Source organism: Chinchilla lanigera, unplaced genomic scaffold (genome assembly GCF_000276665.1).
Source record: "Chinchilla lanigera isolate Chin_1 unplaced genomic scaffold, ChiLan1.0 scaffold00013, whole genome shotgun sequence".
In the NCBI taxonomy this organism is placed as follows: Eukaryota; Metazoa; Chordata; class Mammalia; order Rodentia; family Chinchillidae; genus Chinchilla; species Chinchilla lanigera.
Window position 1 is genome coordinate 4,109,083 of NW_004955414.1, and position 13,762 is coordinate 4,122,844.

General features: G+C 35.7%; 1 protein-coding gene and 1 pseudogene across 2 annotated transcripts in view; one reads left to right on the forward strand and one right to left on the reverse strand.

Moving 5' to 3' along the window:
• Nucleotides 1–13,762, forward strand: part of Nox4 (NADPH oxidase 4) — a gene marked incomplete in the record, with an annotated part of 157,696 nt that overhangs the window by 46,746 nt on the left and 97,188 nt on the right. For both annotated transcript variants that reach the window (XM_005379729.2, XM_005379726.2), the window contains 2 exon segments: nucleotides 4,357–4,454; nucleotides 8,170–8,197. In XM_005379729.2, the coding sequence (XP_005379786.1) occupies nucleotides 4,357–4,454; nucleotides 8,170–8,197 (126 nt within the window).
• Nucleotides 1,820–2,960, reverse strand: LOC102028182 (annotated as a pseudogene).

A 13,762-nucleotide genomic window follows, 5' to 3' on the forward strand; every position in this document is an offset into this window, starting at 1 on the left:
CAGCACTTGGGAGGCTGAGGCAGGGGGATCATTGTGAGTTTGAAATCAGCCTGGGCTACAAAGTGAGCTCAAGGTCAGCCTGAACTGCATAGTGAGACCCTGTCTCAAAAAAAAAAAAAAATCCTAAAAAAAATATAGATATATTGTGTGATCTAGCAATCTTGCTTCTTAGTATATATTAAAAGAAAATGATATATACATACCAAAAAAATACTTGCACATGTGTTCACTGCTGCATACTTCACAACACCTAAAATATGGAAATCAGGCGAATGTCCATTAAAAGATGAATGGATAAGACAATGTGGTGCACATACACAGTGGAGTAATAGTCAGCCATAGATATTTGTGATATACAGCAAGTGGAGTGGATGCTATGAAATGAATTATATAAGATATAGAAAGACAAATATTCCATGTTCTTTCTAATATACAGATACTAGAAAAAGTCAATCCAGTTGTAGGATTGTGATTACTTAAGGTGGAAAAGAATGTGGAATAGAAATTGTGTAATGAACATCAAAACTGTTCTGTAAATGTTGTAGTGTTCTACAGTAGAGGAAGTGACCATAACTTATTACATATTTTATGAGTAAATGAAAGAAAAGTGTAGACTCTTCAAACTACTGATAAAGTGGTAGTAATATAAATTAACTTGATTTGATTAGTACACATTGTATCATATATTGAAATATCATACTGTACCTTATACATATACACAGTTATTATGCACTGAAAGATTTGTAAAAATTTCATTGAGATGGGAATTTAATTAGGTTGATGTGATAATATTACATACATGTATTCACTTATCATATTTGTACTCCATAAATATGTACAAGTAAAATAATATTAATAGGTTCAATTTTTGAGTGAACAATAAAATAGTAATGAATAAAAAAGTCATCACTAAACATAAGGTCATCTAGTTTTTTTTTTCTTTTCCTTATGTTATTTTCTAGAAGTGTTATAGCTTTGGATTTTATAGTAAAGACTATGACTCACTTTTAGTTAATTTTTATAGAAGATGTAAAGTCTGTGTCTAGACTCAGTTTTTTTTTACATATAAATGCTCAGCTGCTCCAGAGCATTAATTGAAAATGCTCTCTGTGCTCCTTTGTTAAAGGTCAGTTAATCATATTCATGTGACTCTGGTTTTGGTCTGTCTTCTGTTCATGTTCCTTTTCTGTTTTCTCACCAACACCAACTCTCTTAATTACTGTAAATTTAGAGTAAGTCTTGAATTTGTCCACTTTTAATGTGACTCTTTTCTTCATCTCTACTTTGATTTTACTTGCTTTTTAAATCCTTTAAATAAACTTCTAGCATGTTTTTAATTTTCTATTTATTATTGCTATTTAGTCACAGAAAAGATAACACTTTCCAAGAAATTTACTTTAGCATATGCCGTATATAGATATAATTTTATATGAAGAGAAACTATGGCAGAACAGGGCCCTTCACAAGGAAACACAGGAAAGGCAATAAAGGAATTTGTCCACACAGACTTCTGATCTGCATTATTTGATTCTTTTTCTCAAAATACAAAACCTAAATATTAGAAGCAAAGAGAAAAACAGTAAAGAAGAAAACAGTGAAATAAAAGACCAAGGATAAGTAACTGTTCTACGCTGATGCACTGCATATATAGTATATATGTATGGGCTGAATGATAATAGAAATACCTAGGTATTATAGTCAATTCTCATACAGAGTTAGAAACAGCAATTTCCACTCAAGCAGGATTGGACCAACACTTTCTCAGTCTTCTACTACATGAGGAATAAAGCTGTGTAACAGTCACGTCTGAGTAGCAGTATCATGGTAAATGCTTGACAAGATACAACTTTTCTCCTTGTTCACTTGTAAAAATTGGTGCCTTTTTGTAATGTTCTACATGTTCTTCCATGGTGCTGAATTTACATTGCCCAATGCAGTAAAAGGTCTCTTTTAGTTGGACTTTAAAATGCTTGTTTTTCCCTTGTGCTTTCAATGATACTGAAAAGTCATTTGGCGAATATTCACTATCATGGATGAGAAAATCTCTTTTGTGTCCTCTTTCATTTAATGCCATTTCTGCTTGATGTCTGGTAACTTTGCCATAATACCAAGGTTTGCCAGCAAACTTTCCAGGGAGTGAAGGCCTAACATAATTACACTATGGAGGTGACGGTTCTGGTTCCAAAACTGAAGTTAATGAGTTATTCTGCATGATGGTAACACAGTTTTTTGGTGCCAGACCAACCATACCATTGATCTTCCTGCATTTCCACCACTCTGGGTCACTTTCTGGCTTTTCAATAACATCCATTACATCGTCTTTCTCAAAATTAAGTTCTTCATCATTGGACGAACTGAATGGGTAAAGAGCCTGTACCACATGCAACACTTGCCCAGTTTAGGTTATTGACAACTGCTGCTAATTTTTCTGGCAGTGAACCCACAGGGTCACCCAAGGGACTGTCACCTTCTTCAGTTACATAGTTTGAGGAGAACCATCTGATTTGTCCATTGTAGCTACCGTGCCACCACCCACCACTGCATATCTCCATGACAATCACTTTTGTTCCTTTTATCAATGATAATTCATCCTCTCTCTCAGCCATGCAGTTAAATTTCACATAGGCAGGCATATTGAGGTCATAAAGATGTTCCCTTAGGTCAACAAAGCTGTCATCAGCAGGCGATGCAGAATCTGGAACACTAGGTTTTCTTCTCACTTTTCCAATGCCTAAGGTATCCTTTAGGATTTTCACAATAGATACTTCCCAAGCATTAGTTTTCCTTTCCATGTAGTTAGAAGGCACAAAACCTGTTTTATTCATGGAATTTCTAACTCACCACCGGGATTTAGAATCATCCAGAAGCCATAATCTCTCATTCTTCTTAATGTTCAGCTCTTGTTCGTGTTGGGCCACATAATCAAACTTGGCTACTACTACCACCACTTCTTCTGCCATATTTCAACAGTCTCAGCACTCCTAAGTCTCCATTACATCCCAATGTGCCATCAAATTACAAATCCATCAATGGATTAATGCACAGATGAAGTTAGAGCCCTCATGATCCAGTCACCTTACAAAGTCTTGTGTTCCTCACGCTGAGCCCAGGCAACTCCAGTCACCGAGGAGGGAACCCAGACGAACCTGGACACCACCGCAGCCACCTGGAGGGCTGTTTAGGCAGGAGGCCTGAGTTTGACCTCTGCATAGCTCTCCGGAGAGGGGTGGTTCGTGCAGGCCAACTTCTAGGATTTTTACTCTTCTAGTCCTCTTGCTTTGGTTGATCTTTATAACATAGCACTTGGTCTCTCTGTAGCTCATATTCTAGGTTGTAGGGATTGTTGAGTTCTGTAGCTTCTAGGCGAGTTCCTCTTTTGAACCAGGTCTTCCATACATTACTGTAATCTGTAATGATTTATTAAGCAATTACAGGGCATTTATTCAAGACTTCATTTCTGTTACTATCATTTCAGAGATAAATAAACTGAGGACCTGGTAGTTGAAAAATGTGACTGGGATCATAGGTTTTTCAGGTATCCATTGTTCTCTGTGACACATTCTAATGTGCTATTAATCCAGATTATTAATTCTAATAATTAATAGATTAATTAATTAATCTATAATTCACCTATTGGGCAAAGGGAGGAGGGAGTGGTTGGCCAGCTGAGTAGGTCATTTCTCCTTCCTTGTTTGTCTCCCCAAGGTAATTTTATTTTTCACTGGTTGTGTCAACATGAGTTGGTCTTCACATCTGTACACATTCAACGTTTATCTTTTGTGTGAACTGTGAGTTAGCAGAATACTCTGCTTACTATGCCAGTTCTTGGTGTGCTGCTTGTCAAATGGAGGTTATAATTTCCCTTAGTTTATTTTTCATGAAGTGGTTTCTAAAAGTTTGCTGTTGAGTTTAGGATATTTATACATGGAATATGCTTAAAAGCTTTCTCGTGGGCCTGTATTTTACTTTTGTGACAGTGAAGTGTAGAAGAAACATAGCAAAGTTGACGCTATGAGATGAAAGATGTGCAATACCTAAAACACCCAGGAGCCCCTGAAGCAAACGTATACCCACGTTATTACAAAAGTTTTATGTAAATATACACAGGGAGGAGGTGTTCTTTTGCTCCTGTCGTGACTTACCAGGGTTATTTCATTACAGCCTTTGAAAATTTCATTAACTGTCCTTGTCCAACATTTTTTCTTCTTTTTGGGTTTTTAAACTCTCGCTTTTCATTTTATTACTGTTTTGCTCATAAAGCTGTCAAAATTTAGGTATCTTTGAGGGAAAGGAACTGGTTTCTTGCCACAGAGCACACGAAAATGCCCCTGGCTTGTCCCCGGCTTCCTTCTGCAGGGGTGCACGTAGCTGCCCATCTGGTGAACGCGCTCAGGTTCTCCGTGAACTACAGCGATGATTTTGTGGAACTGAACGCAGCGAGATACCGACACGAGGTGGGTGGTCTCTGTCTCCCATTTTCCTCTCACTTGTCATTCGATGACTAATGAGGGTCTGTGATTTTCACAGAAAATTTATACCTTGCTGCTCCTTTTGAGTGCTTTTAAAATGCAGTTGTCAAGTTGAGTTTTATTCCCTTTCAATCGAAAATATAGGTAATTACTATTTCATAGTCTTTCATGCTGAAAATGGGAGTTTGCAAAGTGTCTACTTTTTATATCCTGCAGTATTCAGATGGTTGCCACTCAGAACTACCTTCTGACTCCCAACAGCTTTTGTCTAATTCCTGTCATTCAGCTATGTGTCGGCAGTGCAGTTATAGGGTAAAAATACTTTAGTGCACATACTGTGCTTGAAGGAATGGGCAGAAAATCAGGCCGATTATTTGTATGTACTGGATAATCAACTTATTGTCTTAAAAAATTAGTGAGTTTTCAGTCTTCATTCTTCCTTTATTTTAAATCCTGAAAATAGATGACCTTGAGCTGAGTTGTGTAGCACGTAATATGACTTAGGGGTGCACTTTTCCGTGTGAAGCCACTTGTGAAATGAAATTATATGTGCAAGGTACTGGTGTACAGCTCATGCATAACCCTGGTGAGTAGATCTTCCTTGCCTAGTCCTGTCATATGTCTTCAGGCTGATTTTTCTTCTTAGTGCCAAGACAGCAGCAGAACTAAGCTGTTCTGTAACTCCTTTGGTTCAGATCCTGCCTTTTTCTGCTGTTAGCAACTTAACATGATTATTCCCCATTTTTATACACTCCATTTTCTTTTTTAAGTATCACCAGACTTTTGGGGATTAATACTGCTGTAGTCATACATAAGCTTCACCTCCCTCCCCAAACGAAACAAAGGAAAGAGTTATATCAGACAAGTAACAAATCACAAAACCAGAAGAACAACTTGCTTCTGCTATTTTATTTATTTTAAAGATTAAAAAAACTAACAAAACAACATTAATGAAAGAAACAGTCAATGCTTAAAATTTTCTTTTTTCTTGACCAATGTTGCACACTTGAATCTGGTAATCAGAATGACTGATCTGAAAACAACAATTTGTAGTATAAGAACCATTGTTGAACTCCTACCATCTTGTATTGTGAAGCTCTACATTATTTCCAATTTTTTTTTATTACTTGTTACTGTCTTTGACTGATCTGCTGGTATTTTTTAAACAAAACACTACTATGGTTTAATTAGTATTTGATGATTTTATTAAGCTTACTAGGTAATCATAGACTGCACCTAGCGTGGAGAATTACTGAAAAATCTACCTCCTAGTATGACAACAGCAGCTCTCAGCGTGTGCTGATGTGGGGGCCCAATCTCCCTCGGTCTCTGGCTCCCACGCTCTCCCTCAAGCCTCCTGTCTTTGCCCACATCTGATAGGGTTCCTTGTTTCCTGCTCTTGCTGTACATTTCCCTTTCCTTTTGGTTTCCTTTTGTCTCTTTTTAGAATTTATATTTTTAATACCGATAATATGTTACCATTTTTAATGCAGTCCACCTTTGCTTACGTTTTCCAAATATTTGTAGCTATCTTAGTTATTAAATTTATTTTATGTTGAGTGATAGACATGTAAACAAAATATTTAAAACTGACTAAATGAAATTAAAAGTGAAAGCTTTTCTTCCAAAACTAGCCACAGTTAATTATTTTATGTTCCTTCTAAGAGATTTGAGTGGGATTTTCTAATATTAACTCCTCTGAAGCTTGTTTCTGTAAATATACATGGATAGATTTACTGTGCTAGCATATATTGATGTAGCTCATTCCCTTCATATATTTGTTCTAAATTATTTTTAGCCTTTTCCTTGTTTTAGAGGCATTCAGGTTGATGCTGAGTAAATTAATTTCTTTGTACACTTCTACTACACAGACTAGTAGACATAGAATTTTGATTTGAAATGTGCATTTTAAGTTTTGAAGGAAAGTGACAAACTGCTTTCCAAAATGGTCTCTAAAGTTTACATTCACTGATCAACAGTGTATCCAAGTGCCTATTTCTATGCCTGTCTCTTTTTACCCCAATCTGATGGATCAAATGGACAACTTATTGTTTTGAAATATATTGTATTTTCCTTTTCTTCCTGCCTTCCTTTATTTCATCCTATATATTTCCCTTTATTGTTTCTCCTCTTCTTTTAGTAAATATGTATTTACAGTCTCATAAGTATGGGACATTGTGCTAAATAGAGATGAAAATAAATGTGTGTGCATGTGTGCACACGTGTGTGTATACGCACAGATATGCTATTCTGGGCATTGTCTTTGAAAGGGATGATTTTGTGCCATGTACCATCTCACTCCTCTGTTATGCTTTTACTCAGCCTGGAGTAACTGATGACTGTTGTGCGTTTTTGGTGGCTCAGTTAAATATGCCTCATTTTGTTTTCCATGAAATTATTTTACTGTCATGTTCCAGCTTCTCTTGGTAGTACTAATTGTTCCTTCTTCCGGATTTTCATGTCAATTTATTCATATTTCTGGTACTCCTACCTTGCCAAACTCACTGTACATTTCTTTGTTAACAAGCTGTTTATGTATTGAGCTTCTCTAGATCACACTGTAGCCATTTTTGTAGTACCAAGAAGATAAGTCATGGAACCTAAGGCAGGTGATGAGCTACTTCAGGAGAGGTGGACCTAATTTGAGACTCCTGAAATTGCATCATATGAATGACTTGCACCTTACATTACAGCCTGGACTAACTCCAGATTCAAAGGACCATTAAGAAAGGGAATTCAAAAGCTTGTGCAGGTAGCTAGGTGTGTCATTCAGTGATAGAACACTTGCTTTGCATGTGCAAGGCCCTGCATATAATTTCCAACATTGCAGGAAACAAAGCAAAATGAACAAATTAACAAAGCTTGTGCAGTGCTAAGTGCCATGAGGTTGAAAAACAGGCGTAAATATTGAAGATTGAATTGTTTCCTCGAGGTGGAAAGAGAGTTGACTATAGTTAATTACAGCATCATCGAAAAAATTCAAAATAAGTATTATAATAACTATTAATATTTTACATTTCCAAGAAGCAGAAACTTATCCTTCTTGTCTCCATACTACGTCTCATAGAATTTAAACAGGAAGAAATTAACACAATGGTTACAACAAACACTGTGAGCTTCCTATCACCTTGTTTGAAATTCTGTATTGCTTTTATTGTTTTTGTGTTGTTTTTTGTATGTCTGTGTGTTTGTTAATATATTTTCATTCTTTTATGTTTAAAATAAAAAAAGAATTTTAACAGTAAGTTCTCAGCTGTGTTTTTCACTGAGTTTACAGTGTGTAAACCCCCCATATATTTTATCAGTATTGATTCTCCCTATCTTGAAGCTGTAGTTTGGCATTTGTAGTAGACAGAATATATGTTAATATTTTCACATTACAACTAAAGATTTGAGTCTCAGAATGGTAGATTGTGAGCCTAAGACCACAGCCAGTGGCTGATAAGTAGTCAGTAAGATTAGAACCCAGGCTTTTGGATGCATGCAGTTCTCTGCTTTTCTCAGATGCTCTATATTGGATTTTATACTTGTTATAATCTCCTCTAGCAATGTGAAGCTTAATTATCTTGCACTTCAACTGGGAAGAACAGTGCCTTACATGCTAAATACTTGGTTCTTATACTCTACTAATTTCGTGTAGAATTTTATATCATCAGTATTTTATTTTTTTGTCAAATCTTTTCTTTTTCCTTTTTCTTAGGATCCTAGAAAACTTCTTTTCACAACCGGTAAGTTGTTATTCATTCCCCTTTATAGAGTCCAGAAGATCACTGAAAATAGATGCTGTCAAGTTGCATAGCAATTAGACACATGCAAAAATATACCGTATGGAAGGTTGCATAATAGAACAAATATTAAAATCCAGGCATAATGTTTCCATGAAAACAGAGGGACAAGGCAAACAGTTGGTGTGTGTCTGAATGGAGAGGACAAGCAAGCCATCACATCTCTCTGGCATGTGTTCTTTCGTGAAGATCAGTATGACCCCACCTGCTTGGCAAGGGGCTGCTTTGCACTTGCTGTTGTGACAGATGCTCTGGGAGGTAATATACATGGAATGGATTTCTTTCCAGGGTGTTGGAAACAAACAGCAAATACTCCATCAGTGCAGTTCTTACAGTTCAGTAATTTAGCAGGACATTGATGTTGAAACATTTAAGAGGAGAAAGTCATTAAAATCAGCTAGTTTTTGATCTGTCTTCTTTTCCCTTGTAATTTATTTTCCCCTCTCAGGCTTATTATCTGTGAAATCTCACTCTAGACTATTAAATTGTTAAAGCACATTTGAACATCTCATAATTTTTCCAATACACAAGTCTAAAATTCTTCTCTTTCTTTATCTTACATTTCTTTATAAAGATGAACAAAGAAGGGTGCATTAAGGGGATTTTTAGCACATATTTTAGCCACAAGGATCATTGGATGGCTGAGATAATCTAGCATAAATGTCAGCTGTACTAACCTATTAATGATCAGAGGGCACATCACTCTGTCAAATTCATTGTTTTCCTCTTGAACCCATTTTATGAGGAAAAATAACAAAACTTAAGTACTAAACTCTCTATGTCACTTACATGATTATACTTATAAAATATATTTTCTTTCTGCTTACAGATTTACAATATTACTACTATTAAGCATTTTGTAGTTTTCACTTTAGGAAAACAGTTTCATTTTGCTTACAAATTTTTGTCATCAAAAATATGTTCCTAGTTTTCTCAAGAATTGCATGAGAAACAGGAGAGAAAAGCAGGAAAGCAAAATCTAATGTACATATCAGTGTCTTTTTGTTTATATGAATGAATTTAAGAGAAATAAAGAACTTTGTTTTGCTATTTTCTGTTGCAAAAGTTTAATTGAAGCCTTGGGACATTAAAGATGCTTTAAAATGTAGTTCAGAAAGATTTAAAAAGATTTCATCCTTTTTTAAAATTTTATTTTACATAAAAGTAAACAATAAAAACAATGGTGTAAAATTTCAAAACAAGACTGTAGGAGAGTAACAATGGTTAGGACAAAGGGATTTCTCTTATGACTGAGATTCTGTGTTAACACAGCATCTCTCCACTTCCCATAAAGCTCTGTTCTCTTATTTTTTCCTGGAGGCCCTCATGGGTGGCACTGGCATTAGTACAGATAATTTAAAAACACAAATCTGGTTCTGTTTTAGAGTGTTTCTGGAGAGACTTTGCAATGTGCTTGTTATGGTTTGTGTCTGGATGTCCCCCCAAAGCCTCATGCAGTCATGGGTGGGCTTCTAGAGTTTTTGATCAATCCATGGTCCAGTGCTAGGATTATGGGTGTGAGTGCTACATCTGCCCTGGGGTGGGGAGCCTGCATACAATATAAGGAAGGGAGGAAAGAGCCTTGCTTCCACCCGCTCCACTCCCTTTTTGCTCTTGTTGCTTTTGCTGTTTTCTGCTGCCATGTACTGTTGCCCTCTGCCATGTGCCACCCTACTATGGAACCAGCCAAGTATGGACTGAAACCTCCACAAACTGCAAGCAAAATAAACCTTTCCTTCCTTAATTTTGGGCATCACGTATTTTGTCTCAGCAGCGAGAGCACAGTAACCAAGATAGTGTTTTACCCACCTTCCCAAGTACCTTGAGAGATTCTGGTCTACCTTCAAAGAACAGCTCATTGTACTCTTGACATCCTTTCTCACTACTGCCCACCTTTTGCCTGAAATAACCAACTCTCTTTTGTTCACTTGGTCAGTGCTGCTCATCTCTAAAGTCACAGCTGACAGGGTGTGGTTTTACTATGTTGTAGAAGAGTTTATTTCCTTCATGTGCAGTCTTTCCCACTTGAAAGTGAGCTTTTCCAGGATGCAGTCGGGCTGCTGCTAGGGAATGCAAGGCTGAAGGTGAATTCTCTTTTGTGGGGTTTCTGTCAATCTAAGAAACTTCTGAACTCAACGTAATTTTGGTGATCAGGACTCACATAATTTCCGGAAAGCAATATTGTGATGGCCAGCAGGAGCCGTCCACTTCCCAGATAATTGTCCTGGGTCTAGAGCTCCCTAATGTGAATCTAGAGCTCCTCGAACATCTGGTTGAATCCACCCAATAGTAGCAGATGACAGAATGTGGGGAAATCCAAAGCCAGTAGTGGGATGACAGATACTGCTTTCTACAAGTAGACTTAATTCAATCTTGTATTGTTACCAGTGGCTAAAACTATTCCATAACTGTCTTCGAATAGTCTTAGACACACTACCTAGGAAAAATTAAGTTTCTGGATAGAGGAATGCATACGTTTTGAGTTCTAGTGATAGAGTATATTCTTCTTAGTTGACAAATTTCTTGGATATTGCTGTGTTTAATATGACCTGAGTTTCCTACTCTACTTAAATTTCTTTTACTATAATTTGTGTATAAGAAATTAAGAATGTTTTTTAACAATTAAAATCTAGAAGTCCAAGTGACAAAATATGGTAATTGGACTTGCTACACAGAAAATAGTACAAAATATTTTCCATTAAGAATTTATAAAATAAGTTTAATAGCTTGGATTGCCCAAACATTTATTTAGAAATGATTAGATATTACATATCTCCAAATTTGGTAATACCTTGCTGGTGAAAATAGACACTGCACTCAATTTCAGCTAGAAAATTTGCATAAGCAAATACACTTACGTATCTAATTATGTTCAGAAAAGTAAGGTAATGAATTGAAGGTGGTATATTTCATCCATCAGGTATGGATAAAAATAATACCTGAAGTTCATTAGGAAATGACAGTTTAGTGCAATTACTCAATTTAAAGGCTATTAATTAGTGAATTTAACATGCAGATATAAAAACTAATCGGAATACACATATAAGTTTATATTTTCCTAAAAATCCAAGAATGTGTTTGCCTTCATAACTTTAAAGGCTCATAGGAAAACCAATGTAGTCACTTCAGCAAGTAACTTAAATCCAGACTAGTCTAATAGATTTCAGACTGCTTTTTCTGACTCTTGGAATGTGTAATAAGTCACCATTTTGTACATTTAGAAATAAGTTTACAATGTAGAAATAATTTTATAAATAAATGGTACTTGATACATTATAAATTATAGTCTTTTCTTCCCCTTGTGCTGAAGATTAAGCCAGGTAGGCCTGTTCTAGGCAAGTGCTCTACCACTGAGCAAGCATTTCACTCCCCCGCAAGTCTTCTGAATATATTTTCCACATTCTGCTCAAACAAAAGAAGGACTCTGTAGTCAAGTAAGTTTGAGGAAATCTTTAAAGTTCAAATGGGTTTCTTTTTTTTATTTTAAAGATAAGAGTAAAAAAAAGAACAATAACTAAATACAAACAAAACAAAGCAAGGACATTAAAAATGATACAGGGTTTCAAACCAAATGATAGGGATTAACAGTAATTGTTATATTACATATTGTTATTTTCAATGAAGTTGCTCAGATTACCAGATGTAAGACTAGAAGATTGATCAAACCATTAAAGGGAATAAGAAAATAATAATTTATAAGAACATTAGAGACAATACATAGTTTCACTAGACAGGATGGCAGGAATTCACCAATGGTTGTTATATTGCATATTGTTGTCTTCATATAAATTGCTCAGATTACCAGATACAAGCATGCAAAATTGGTCAAAATATATAGAAAAAAATTTAAGAATTAACTGCTCCTCTCAATAAACCACCAGACATCAGTAGTACAGTTATGCCAGCTATCTATCATCTATCATCTATCTATCTATCTATCTATCTATCTATCTATCTATCTATCTCTCTATCTATCTATCTATCATACCTCTCTAGTTGCATCCATTTACCTATAAAAGTCTTGAGTTTATAGCTGAGTCTCTTTTATAGCTGAGTAATACTCTAGTATATAAAAACACCACATAGTTTTTTATCCATTCCTCAGTTGATGGGCATTTGAGTTGTTTCCAAGATTTAGCTATGACATATTGCGTGGCTATAAACATGGGTGCACATATATCACTGTGGCATGATGTTTTAAATTTTTTTGAAAAATACCCAGAAGGCTGATAGCTGGTTTAAGTGGGATCTCTAATCCTACTTTTGTGAGGAATCTCCAAACTGATTTACACAGTGGTTTCACCGATCTACACTCTCACCAGCAGTGGAGAAGTGTTCCTTTTCCCCACAGCCTCTCCAGCATTTGTCATTGTTTGATTTTTTTAATGATAGCCATTCTTTCAGGGTGAGATGGAATCTCAGTGTTCTTTAATTTGCATTTCTTGAGTGACTAATGATGTTGAACATTTTTTCATATAGTATTTCTTCATCTGAGAAGTGCATATTCATCTCAGATGCCCATTTTTGGATTGGGTCTTTGAATTTTTGGGGACTGATTTTTAAAAATTCTTTATATGTTCTAGATAGGAGTCCTGAGGGGCAGTTGTATAAAATTTTTTCTCAATTCATGGGTTTTCTTTTTACTCTGTTAGTGATTTCTTTTGATGTGCAGAAACTTTTCAATAAGATGAGGTCCCAGCTGTTGATTCTTTGAAGTTTTCCCGTGCAGTTTGGTTGTTGTTCATGAACTCTCTGCCTACCCCTATGTCTTTGAGGTTTTTACCTACTTTCTCTTCCAGTAGATTCAGTGCTTCTGTTTTGATATTTAGATCTTTGATCCATTCTGACTTTAGTTAAGTGCATGGTGATAGACATGGGTCTAGTTTTAGTCTTTGACTTGTAGAAAGCCAGTTTTTCCAGCACCATTTATTAAAGAGGCTATCTTTCTTCCAGTGAACATGTTTGGCCCCTTTGTCAAAGATAGGTGGCTGAGTGTGTTTGTGGTTGTGGCTGCATGCAGCCATCAGTGGGTTTCTTGACTTTCATATTTCTCATAGACTTTAATACACTAATGTGTCCTGTAACTCTTCAAGAGGTGGCTATGCCTTTTTAAAGTAATACAAACTAATATCTCAAGGAACTACTGTTCAAATCATGACCTTTGGAAACTGTGGCACTATTCTAAACCTACTCAGATTTTTCAGATGACCTTCCAATGAGATGATTTGCAGACATTCCATTACTAATGTTGGCATGTTCAGAGTCACATAGGAGTCCTTGTATGTAAACATAGTTAAGGAAGGACCAATTAAATTTTTAGAGAGAGCCCCCTAATCACAGATTTCATGTTATCTGGGGTTTTTATGATTAGTTATTCATTTGATTAAACAGAACCTTTTAAAAATTACTTTCAACTAGTGAAACTAACCTTTTGTTTCTCTTAAATTTATTGAATTATAACTGAAGTTCAATAAATCCCACACATATGTAAAGTATGTAATTTGATTG